Raw genomic sequence first — 12,562 nt, forward strand, 5'->3', positions numbered from 1 at the left:
GGCAGCCACATACCACAGTGGATATTTCCGTGTACAAAATGCTGCTGGTCAGTTTCAGTAGACACTAAATATCAAAGGTTAGCTAAGGTTATAGTTGAGGTCACGGTATTATAGCGAGAAAAAGTGGCGCGGTTTTTTCTTGTAATTATCATTGGTTCAGAGAAAACTTTATTACAGCAACAGCGTTGAAAACATATGACTGATTATATTTCAAAACACATTTCAAGAGTGTGGTCATCAGTTTATATTAACAGGGTGTTGATGTAAGAACAAAAAGCAATTGTAAAGAAATGGTTCACCAACTTCGCCACCCATCAAACAAACCTAGAGAGAGAAAGAGAGAGATATAACATCAAAACAAATATTTTTCTTATTTATGACTGTATTACTCTTGCACTGTATTACATTAATATTTGTCGATTTTTTTCAACAATATCTTGACGTATTGTAAGTAATTCTCTTTAATATTTGTCATGCACAACGCAACTGATCTATGGATATGAGTTATATTCATGGCATCAAATTATGACTCCCCCAAAAAATATAACTGGGTTGCTTTACTGGATATGTATGTATGAAGCAGCACATTGTTGAAAGATCGTCCTTAAAGAGAAAATTTTACATGTATCGCCGACCAAGGATCTATAAAGCCATCAAAGGTATTTTCTATAGATCGTTTCACAGAATTCTATGATAATTTTGATAATGTCAACTGCTGCTCACCGCGATCGTATCATTACTTTCCTAAACACAATTACAATTTATAAAAAACGGAATATCACACCACCATCAGTGCGCGATGAGTTTTTTGTGTAGAAGTTATTAAAGCAATTACTGAGAGAATTTATTAACCTTTATATCCCACTTTCGATCCCGTAAATTTCTGTAATTAGTGGGGTTGAGAGAAGCGGTGAGGGAGACGACCATTGCTCCAGTTACCACCAGCGTGTGTTGCCTCACTCATCTACCTCCCACCTCCTGCCTGGCCATCTTCACCTCTTGTTTTTCAACGCTTGTGTAAGTTCATGTTTGATCAGTGTTTTGTGCTAATAATCTTGATTGTTGTAACGTGAGGAGAAATTATGTTCTTAAGGTAGTATATTAGCATGCAATGAAAACTTTATTAAGCTGATGCCACTTTAACGTGAAGAAATAAATATGTTAGGATATCTTTTTTTTTTCAAAACACGATATATATATAAATTATAATTATACATTCATTGTTTGCTTCATGATAAGACTTCAGTATTCTTAGATCCATCACCAGTGACATGTAATCAATTCGTTAATGACCAATAGTTACAGTGACCGACGTTGTTAAAGTGACCAAAAAGATAACACTGCAATTAGATTTTTCATTAGGAAGCTTTTAAGGTTGGCGCTAGTTGCTGTCTCCCCAGTATGTAACAATTAATTAATATAAACATACTTCGGGATAAATAAATATTGAGGTATGAAGAGCGTCGATTTGCTACGCAATCTAAATAGCTGTGAGACAATAATAATAATAATAATAATAATAATAATAATAATGAAAGCGAAGGAAGTGTAATACTTATTGAATGTATATGAAAACTATGGGCCTACATGAGATACGTATATGAATTTATGCACATAATCTTAATAATTTACTGGATATTGATGAATTAATTAATTTTCTAAATTACGAAACAAAACAAAAAAGCGAATATATATATATATATATATATATATATATATATATATATATATATATATATATATATATATATATATATATATATATATATATATATATATATATATTTCATGTAGATCCACAATGAAAACGTGGATAAGATAAATCTTGATAAAATCACACGGGAAAAGGGTAACAACGGAGCACCTTAGCTTTCGTCTTTATTAAGACGAAAGCTAAGGTGCTCCGTTGTTTCCCTTTTCCCGTGTGATTTTATCAAGATATATATATATATATATATATACACTAAATAATTTTCCTCTATAATATTGGGTAAAATAGAGTACCAGAACAGGAAAAAAAATCGGGTATCATTAGTAACCAATCCTTGTGTTTCAGTCGTCCGCTTTTGTTCCCTCACCGTTTGATGGCTCCAAAACAGTGGGCTACAATGTTGCAACTTGGATAAGTCTTGGATAATCGTGTATTGTATCCTGAGTGACTCCAAGCCGTTCCTGGTAACAGTAAACATACCAATACAACGTGATGATTTTTACAGTTCAAACTTTTTTTTTTCTGAAACCTTACAGAGCACAATTCGCTATTATTATGTAACTGGAATGTGTCTGTGTGTGTTATCTTATGTATTTCCAAATTTTTGAAGATAGAGAGGTGACAGTTAGGGATGGTCGTGCAGTATTTCATCTCCCTCACACCTTTCTCTTCCCCCATTCACCTTGACGTACAAACGCTGTCTTCCTCATAAAGTTGCATTAATCTATGACTGAAATACTAAAGTTTTCTGTCTATTCCAGGCGTGTGAGAAGATGGATGCAGAACGTTGCCTAAGAGTAGGTTACGGCCATGTAAGTAAGAAACTAAAATCGCTCTTACACGAACTGGGCAAAACGACTACCCAGATTATGAAAGGGGGAATTTCACAAATGGGGCGTAACATATTCAGAGAGAGCGAGAGGGAGAAGTGGTTGGTGGGGGAGAAAGGGGTTATGTAATTTCTAGCAAGAATGTAATAAACATTCGTAGCCAAAGATAAATATTTGGGCCTATTTTTTTCCTCTACATCAACTGTCATATACAACCCATCTCTAGTAATAGGTGTTGTGGTCTTTAACAGTGGCCGCCCTTCTCCATGTACACTGGTGACGGACTAGCAGGGATTATGGGCACCGTCCTTGATGTCCTTGCCTACAAGCTCAATTTCTGGTAAGTTGATTGCTTTTACATTTGGATTGTTTCAACAAGCATATATCTTCCACATTTTGTCAGCAGCACGAGGGGTGACGCTATAAGCTTTACCCCTGACGATTTAAGAGTCATATTTCTCACCTCCATAAAATTGACATTAACAGTATCATGTCCAGCTATGACAAATCATTCTACCTCACTCAAGCTCCTCATTATAGTATATTTTATTTGTTAGTCTTAGTGAAAAAAAAAGTATTCAGATTAGTATTCGTTGTAGTTGTCATTGTAAAATGTGGATCTTTATGGATACTCGGACTGAGGGTTAGGTTAGGTTAGGTTGTAATAGTAGAGGATAGAAGAAATTTTTTTTTGAGTAAGAGGCTGTCAACATGTTCTCAAGTATTTTGCAAAAGCAGCGAATTGTTTGGCACTTGAAGCTGTCTGTTGGGGAAGCGAAATTACTTAGTGAGATTGGAAAATATTTTTGTCTATATACAGTATTATGTAGTACGTGCCTGACTGCTTACTTGTGGATGAGTGTCACTGTGTGCTGTAAATATAATTGTGGATGTTGTATGAGCACACGTGTGTATAGATGTACTAAATATATACGTTCGCTTTCGTAATTATATGTATATTCCTATGACAATGTATACATAGACCACTTCACTTTAATTTAATCGCTTATAAATACAGTTTCCTTTTATTGAGACTGAAACGATATAATAAATTACCTAACTATATTCGTAAATAGCTCACTAGGAAACTAACAAACGCAAAACTGTTTACAGCTACGAGTTGGTACCTATTGGGCCAGGCGGATGGGGCACTATACTCGCCAATGGCACTTGGACAGGGCTGATGGGCATGTGTCACCGCGGGGTAAGGCTCCACACGTGTACCATAATCACTTATAATCACTGTATTAGTTAACCAATTGGTGTATATTTTTTTTTAGATTAATTTCACAGTCAATGGCTCCATAGCTGATGCCAAACTAACTGTGACATTTATCAGATCATGGTACATCGCCTGACTCAACTGTAAACATTACTGTATATCCAAATAACACACTCATAAAGTGACACTACACGCGAAGTCAGAGGCATCATGTAACTTATAAAACAATATGTATAATTATATTAATCCGTAGATACACACCGTTCATTGAGTTTGTACAATAACATATTTGATTTAATTTTCTAGGAGGTCGATATAGCACTTGGTCCCCTGGCTATCAATGAGGAACGCGCTGCGGCAGTAGATATGAGCGTCCCACTGTTTTATGATCAGCAAGTGATCTCCTACTCCCGTCCCAAGCTGGAGCCTGATCTAGCTGGTTTCATCAGGCCTTTTACTCCCCTGGTGAGCTGAGTCGAGGCTGGGGATTGGAGTGAATCTGATTCTGTATTCTCTAGGTTTTATCGTGTGGCATTGTGGTAGGTAACATAGCGCTTAAAATTCATTGATTGCAATTAATTTCTGTACGTGTGTACAGGGACTAACCACGTGTCTCCCGTGTGCAGATGTGGCTTATAAATGGCCTGGTGGTGATACTGGTCTTCATCGCCACCTGTATCCTGCTGGTGACCCCCAGCAGCTGGAAATCACATAGAGGTTCAGGTTCTTCCTCGGGGCTCACCAGAGGGCTTGCTGTGGACTGGTCGGTGAGGGAGACGGGACCAGCAGGAACATGGCAGAGGGTCTACCAGCTGATGTTATGGACCTTCGGCGTCTTGCTTAACCAGTGTATGTGAACTCAAAACATTCTTCTTATAATTCCTACCCAATATTTTGTTCTTAAAGTGCATCTAGAATGCATGTGTTCTCGTCAGTCTATTGATTTTTTTTATAAATAGTGAAGCCAGTGTACATTAAGTACTTGCTTAGACCGGAAACGTTTTATAACGAAGGGAATATCTCCATCTAAGTGTCAAACACTGAGGGTGTATTTTTAATACAAAACTTAAAATAATAAAATAAAGAACTTCCAAAGCTTTATCTTTATTGTTCAGAATGTTTAATATTTAGAACAAAGCGAATTAGCAGTTAGCAAATCACATTTATGTGACCCAATTGGAACAAGTTCATATTGCCGTAAATGGACATACAAGTGAGTGTGATAAGATTTTCCTGAATTTTATTTGGTATATTTTTGTCATAAGAAATACCTCTTGGTAAAATGGCAGACTGACTCTGGAGTTACATTAATTTACAGTTACAATGCAATAATCTAATACAATAAGAGGTTGTTCAGGGAAAGTAGTGAGAGATAGCGTAATTGGTGCTTGGTAAAGGGGCTGGAATAACACGAATGTGTGTGTGGGCAGCGATGGCGTGGTTCCCCTCAAACAACACGGGACGGGTGCTGGGAGGGTTCTGGCTGATGGCAGCTCTCATCATCGCCACTGTCTACAGAAGCAATCTCAAAGCCATGATCATCATACCTAAGGTACCTCTCTAAAGGTGTATTTATCAATAGATTTCGTACCACTCATGGTAGTGGAAGTTTAGGAACGAGAAATAAATATTATCATGTTTGAATCGACAACAAATCTTGTGTAACCAAGATAGTGCTCTGATCTGAAATAATTCTTAAAATGAGAAATTCTCAGTAAGTAGAGATGAATGTTAGCTGTTTTTAAGTAAGTTAAAAGTGTTTGGAGGTTGAAAGTTTTAATTTATTTAACTTTTGACGCCCTTACCATAATAGAGGATCATAATGATGAAAAAATTACATATTTGCTGCATATGTTAGGTTTTAAAGTTTATTCATTCGTTCCTTTATATATTTGTAATATGTTATAGGTAAATGTCCCATTTAACAACTTAGAAGAACTGATTGAACAGTCAGAAATACCATACATAGTGATTGGAGGAGGAGCAGTTTACTCTACATTCAAGGTACAGTAATTGCAAGCAATTTATTGTGTGCGTATGTGTGTAGTTACACCACACACACAGACAGGTGCACTGACGGAATCTAGCCTAACCTAACCAGATCTAACCTAACCTAACCTAATCTAACATAACCTAACCTCACCTACCCTCACTTAACCCAACAACCACATCTAACACTTTACCAAATTGTAACTTCTTTCGCCGTGAAGTTAAGGTGATGGCTTAACTAACTACTCAATTACATGCATATACTCTTATTCTCATCACACAGACGCCAAATTGTACATAAGAGGTGACTAAAGTTTATATTTCATTATAATATGTCTTATGTGGTGGTGGTCGCACAGGCAGCGGCCAGGGACTCACTATTTGGACGCGCCTGGTCTAACTTGGCTCAAGCCGCTTGGACCTACCAGGAGGGACTCAGGCTGATCTTATATGAAGGACACGCCATCATAATCGACCACACCACCATCCTCAATGTCCTCCATGGCTCCTTCTCTAAGGTAACGTACATCAAATTTCACAAGTCTTTACGAAGAGATTCCAAGTATATCGTACAAAACTCCAGGTCGTCTAATTAATGTTACATTCGATAAGAATCTACTTTTTAATTTTCCCTGACATTCAACATGGCAACGAAAAAATGCACTCTCATTATTTACACAAAGTTCCATCTCTCATAAGTTTTAATCGTTGTTGAACTTGTGTATTATTATCCTTGTTACGCGCTTAAAGACCTTCGTTGTTGATGCGCAGTAAATAACATTATAACAACTCACTAGATCTCTCTCGGGGCGTAATGTATCTGACTGGTGACACTCAAAATGGAATGAGTTATCTAAGTCGGAAGAAAGTGTTTTTTAGGGCATTTGATGTGCACCAAAAGAAATATATTCTAATCTGCAAGTGATATACGTACTGTATACTATATTTTTCAAGTTACTGCTATTGAATATTGTTATTGAAACAGTATATTTAGCCAGAAGAACTCAGATACAGAGTCAATTAAAAATCATAATAATAACTGTATACTGTACAATTATCTCAAGGAAGTATTATGTAGCATTTAGTATCATCTGGAATAGTACACTTGGCATGGTGGTAATAAGAACATATCAGATTCTTACCATGGTTATCATTTCGATATTTAAATATTTTTTTTCTTACATTTATAGTGTAAGTATATACATGCTGTAATTTACAGAGAAATTGAAAAACATAAATATGATAAGGAGGGGGGGGGGGCAGTGCAACATGAGTTGTATTAAGGTGAACAATAGGACAGATCTGTCAGGATTATGTCTAGTTGGCAAATATATTTATTGCTTTGTTAATTTCCATCTACCTACATGATAATTTATGATAAAGCGGTTTTGGTGGTACAGTGAAAGCAGGTATATAAAGTAGGTATTACAAAAAATATATATAAACTTAACCAATATATATTTTTTAAGAGATGATTTAAAGGAAAGGAGCGTAGTCTTTGCTCGGATGGGGTGGGGGTAAGTTGTTCCACACCTTCACCCCATGATATTTTATGGAGGTCTGGGATTGAGAGGAACGCATGGGGGGGCTTAGTAACTCTGGGTGCCTTAAGTTGCATCTCTGATTATTTCGGAACTGGAAATAGTTGTTGTCAATCAAGTGATTGACAGATTCGTAAACAAATAGGGCACAGCAGTAGGTGTTAATATCCTCGAATTTTAACATTTTCATTTTATCAAATTGTTCGTTTGTGTGATTATTTTTTTCAAGTAAGTAATTGTCCACACAACTCTCTTTTGTGCAGTAACTAGGGATTGTGTTTTTGAAGAGCCACCTCCCCCGCCTCACAGTGTGACAGTGTATCAGGTGTGAATGGCTTTTATGTGGTTTCTCCAGCTATGATTCTCATCGATGAGTTATTGAATTAATTTGCTTTTTTTCCATGATGTGTCAAAATTACCCAATTCTTTTTAATGGTTCATACCTGTGTGTTAGAGCGATTAAATAATATTCTATAGAAAACAACAAACTACAGACTGCTTTTACAGAAATATAGTTAATGCTGCCGTGTGTTTGTGAGCCTCAATAATCCTGCGGGAAAGGTGTTGTTTGTTTTTCGAAATTAATTTTACTCCAGTTCACTAGAAGTTGCCCAGCCAGCATGATAAAGAGCTTTTACTGCACGCCTTCCGCATACAATGACACCGACCTCTTTGTGGACGATGTAATTAATTAAGAATATGACATAATCGATATGGACGTCGACCAAATTTGGCTTTTAATACCAATTTAGACTTTCTGAATGGGAGGTATTATTGGGTGGTAAGAATAGTGTCTTGAAGAGGGAGTTAGCTTCACCATCACACGGAATTCTAAAGGTAACTATGCTATATGGATACTCATTTTATTGTGAGTATTTACCTACCATTGTATAGTCTATTGATTAAATTTTATATCTTTATAGATTTTAAACCTTTTTATAAAATATTTCTGATTTCCACTTCCTATTTCTTACTGACCGTGAAGAAGTTGTTACTGAGGCTTTTTATCCGACTATAATCTTGGAATGAATGATATACGTCAATGAGATATTTTACCTGTTGAGTGTTGTGGTTAGCTACTTCATTTGTTTTTAATAAAGAACTCTTCTTGCATATCCATTACTGTTTATCCTCCCCTTTTAAAAAAATTATAGAGATCCAAAGATTATGTTTGTTTATACATGTATTTATTAAGCTTGCCTGTTCATCGTCATATTATATTTCCAGACATCAACGTGTCCACTGTGGATGACCCGTGAGGTGATCATGAGCTACATGCTGAGTGTCGGCTTCCCTAAGAACACCTCCCTCAAGGACCGAGTCAATCCCATGTGTGTGTGTGTGTGTGTGTTTCTCGGGACCCACCTCTCATACTGACAACACTACTAACACCACGTCTAGCACCACTATGTCACTACCACCAGGTTTATTGCTGTCAACACAATCGACATTTCTTTTAAAATTAGTCAAATCACTCCTAACGTCAGCAGCTGCATTAATTTTGCGCCTGGGACACGTACTGTACATTGACCACCGCTCCATGACAAAAGAAATAAAACTAATCGTGACTGACTACTGCTGGTGTCCAAAAGAGTATGAAGAAACCCGAAAGCAGATCCAAATTTATTCATTGAATTGGTTAACATTCATAGGCAGCTTGAACCAACACCACTTTGCTTTGAGCGAGATTTGACCACCATTATTGTAAAAGCCCAAATATATAACTATATGACTTATGAAGGGGGGAAACGATCCGAGCGTCCATCCATACTTAAAGACTAAACTCTAAAAGTCAACTATAAAGAACATGTAAAGACCATGCAGTATTGTCAATTAAATTTCAAGTATTAATTTTATCAATAAAATCTAAGTGTATCAATGTTGAATGAAAATATACATAATTGATCAAAGAGCTGATGTTTTGGAAGATCTGAAGTGATTCTCTGCTTCTTCATGCATGTACAAGTATAGCAGTAACACGATTTTTCCAATACAGATTAAACGCCAGTTTCCACCCTGTACTACCAGGAGGGATAAGAGGGTGTTATTTTTCCATGCAGATTCATGAGCATACGGGAACACGGGCTGATAAACCACTGGATGCACGAGGAACTCATGAACTCTACCCACTGCCTCACTCCTCCAGGGTCAGAACCCATTGAGCAACGTTCCCTCCAGTTACAAGACTTCTACGGCGTCTTCATACTGTTTGGGTTCGGTAAATACATCATCTGCACACATCCGTCACTCTAATCTTTCGATGACAATTATATATTGTGTATCTGTTGATGACTTTGTGACCCAGAGTGTTTTTAACATAAGAGGGTATTCATCATGAGTATATAGTCAATATTACTAACTTGTGTCCATTATTATCATTATGTGACTTTTTTTATGATACCCGTATGTAGTGAAAAAAATGTTTAATATATGGCTGAATACCTGGACAGGTCTGGTGTTATCTTTGCTGGTGTTCCTGCTGGAGCTGGTGTGGGACCGCTTATGTAACCACCACGAAGGCCTAAGCCAGTCCACCACCCGCACACAGCCGACCACCGCCCCACGTCTGCTAACCAGTGATTAGAACGACCAAGAGACTATCTGCTTATAAGATGTTTAATGCATTCTCAAGACGGTATCCTGTAGGATTTAACACTGATGACCATTATAAACAACATTTTTGTTTTTTAGGAGTTAAAAGAAAAAAAAATAATTAGAGAGGGTTACAGTCCACTACAGAAGTTAATCACTGAACGATCCACGTAATGTCCATGCATGGGAGCCTTAAATAAATAATGTCACAGCAGAAGGTATGTTTTACTGCCTAGGTGGAACTGAACACCATCTGTGCCCTAACTTCACATCTCCACTGTGCTGACCAACCCAAACAATTACTGATCTGATCACCATAATCACATCACCAACAGTATTAAAAAAAGAAAACAAATCATAATACAGAACAATTTATATTTATATCCCGTAAACGATCTTTTTGTTTATTCTCTAAATCTATGGGTCTCATGAAACTAACTAAAGCTGTTACCCCTCACACACACACACACACACACACACACACACTACTATGATTTATGTTTTGATCTAATAAATATTTGACATTAAAGGATCCTGACCAACTAGTAAAAAATATAGAGCTCTTGATACCGGTGTTTGCGTAACTTGAGTTCTGGACACACAATTTGTAACTGGTCTCTCTCACTTCATGGTCCATTTGGTGAGAATAAACAGATAAACAAGAGTACAGTTAATTAGACTGCCAACACCGTTTGTACCCAGTCAAGAGCTGTCTGTTGTATCCTATGAAAAAATACAAAATATTCATTATTTCACTTGACCTGAGGTTGGCATTCCATGATTCAGTATCGTGTACCGTTAGCCACGAAGGAGATCGAATTTAGGGTGTAATTTACGAACGCCAAGAACAAGGACAAAGGTAAAGCCAAGATCAAGGACAGAGATAAAGCCAAGAACAAGGACACCAAGAATAAGGACACTAATAAAAAGGCCATCAAGAATAATTAAAACAAAAAACAAAACAGTTCAAGAGAAAATTACCCCCCAAACAAGAACACCAATACCAGAAACATCAATGACAAGAAAAAAAATGGCAAAGAAGAACAAGGAAGACAATAACGTAAAAACAAGAACAAGAACCACAGAAAATGGGAAGGATAAGAACAACAAAGGAAAATCGAGAAAAATAAAGTCCACGTTTCAAAAACTTTTAACTATCGAACACTATTTCTCTACATTTTTGGGTCAGATATTTCACGTTGGAATGGGAGGTTCTCTGCCTAACGCTCGTGTTATTCTATGTAAAAATAAAAATGAATATTGTGAAGGTGGGAAAAGCTGCTAGTACACTAAAAACGACCAGAGAGAGAGAGAGAGAGAGTGAGAGTGTGTGTGTGAGTGTGTGTGTGTGTGTGTGTGTGTGTGTTTGTGTGTTTACAAGAACTCCAGGAACAACTTTAAGAACATCGAGATCATTAACAAAACACCAAGAGCAAAAGCCTTCATTGGTGCACCACTGGACGGATGGCTCCCTTCCCCCTTGTACGCTTCTTCCATCACCCTCTGAGCATTATTCCTCTCCGGCCCTCTGAGACGAGTTTTTAAATATCTTCTTGTCAAATATGCATCTGGTGGTGGTCATTTATATCTCGTGTTAACCAATCAAGAATCGTTTTGGGGCGAGGCAGATTCTTCTTTCTTGTAATGAACGCTGACTCACTGTTACGTTGGTAATGTAAACCTTCTTTTAATGCCTTTAGTTCATTGCAAAGGGAGTATATGTTACAATCTTAGCTAATCATTTAATACTTGTTGTCTAGTGTAGAAAATTACCTTTGTGTTCTGTAATAAAAACACCTTTAGTTAAAGATCTTATTGAATTGTTGCCTTTTTCTTTTATTTGTTTGGGTGAAGCTAATATCTTTTCAAGTGTCACCGAGTCTCTGTACAAGTATTGCAATAATTTACCACGCTTGCTTTTGAGCTTACGATTTTAGTTATCCGAGGAAGGTCTAGTTTGTTTGATACTTTGAGTATTTTTCTAATTGATATTGGCTTTGCTCTGTGCTCAGACAACTACACATCTCTTCTACACATTAAACTAACATTTGAGTATTGATAGAAGACCACAAGTCTATATCACCCAATATAAATATGAGTTGGTGAAGGATGGAATTATCTATTTGATTGGTAGCTAAATTAACCACCAGTGTCAGAGAGATCCTACAATACCCCTTAATAACCAACGAGTCTGTCTCTGGATTTAAGCTTTTAACTTAATAGCTTATTGAATATTAATATTTCAAGTTAAGTTTAATTATTAACCTTATTTGGGACAAAATAAGGAAATGAAAATTAGACTACAATCGTATTTCTTACTACGCCAATAGTGAGGGCCAATGCGGTATCACGTTCCATAGTAATTGTAGTCGAACATTGCTGTGCGTTGACGTGTCTGCTCGATGGTTATACTGCCTGGCTTGACTGCTCACTACCGTGATTGCTTGCGACATTGGTTGCTCGCTGCCAGTGTGTACCGACTTCACAATATTGTCTACGTTATTTCACAAGAAAATAGTATAACAAACATGGGTATGGGAACATTTTCAGACTCCCCTCCCCGGCCTTCACACCAGAAAGAAAAATTAATCGCTAGTACTGAATTTTTCGACGTCTGAAAAAGTATAATGCAATGGTGATAAACACATGTATATAATTCAAGAAGTTCCCAATGGTC

At 36.9% G+C, this 12,562-nt stretch overlaps 1 protein-coding gene across 1 annotated transcript; it reads left to right on the forward strand.

Annotated features, from left to right (window-relative positions):
* Positions 1-702: 702 nt before the first annotated feature.
* On the forward strand, positions 703-10,102 carry LOC121874840 (glutamate receptor ionotropic, kainate 3-like). Its single transcript, XM_042379124.1, has 12 exons — positions 703-1,017; positions 2,473-2,523; positions 2,793-2,881; positions 3,655-3,745; positions 4,070-4,228; positions 4,390-4,612; positions 5,194-5,315; positions 5,672-5,767; positions 6,112-6,270; positions 8,521-8,624; positions 9,354-9,511; positions 9,744-10,102. The coding sequence occupies exons 2-12, from the start codon at positions 2,485-2,487 to the stop codon at positions 9,875-9,877; spliced, it is 1,374 nt and encodes a 457-aa protein (XP_042235058.1). The 5' UTR covers positions 703-1,017; positions 2,473-2,484; the 3' UTR covers positions 9,878-10,102.
* The last annotated feature ends 2,460 nt before the right edge of the window (positions 10,103-12,562 follow it).

Source organism: Homarus americanus, unplaced genomic scaffold (assembly GCF_018991925.1).
Source record: "Homarus americanus isolate GMGI-L3 unplaced genomic scaffold, GMGI_Hamer_2.0 scaffold56009, whole genome shotgun sequence".
NCBI lineage: Eukaryota > Metazoa > Arthropoda > Malacostraca > Decapoda > Nephropidae > Homarus > Homarus americanus.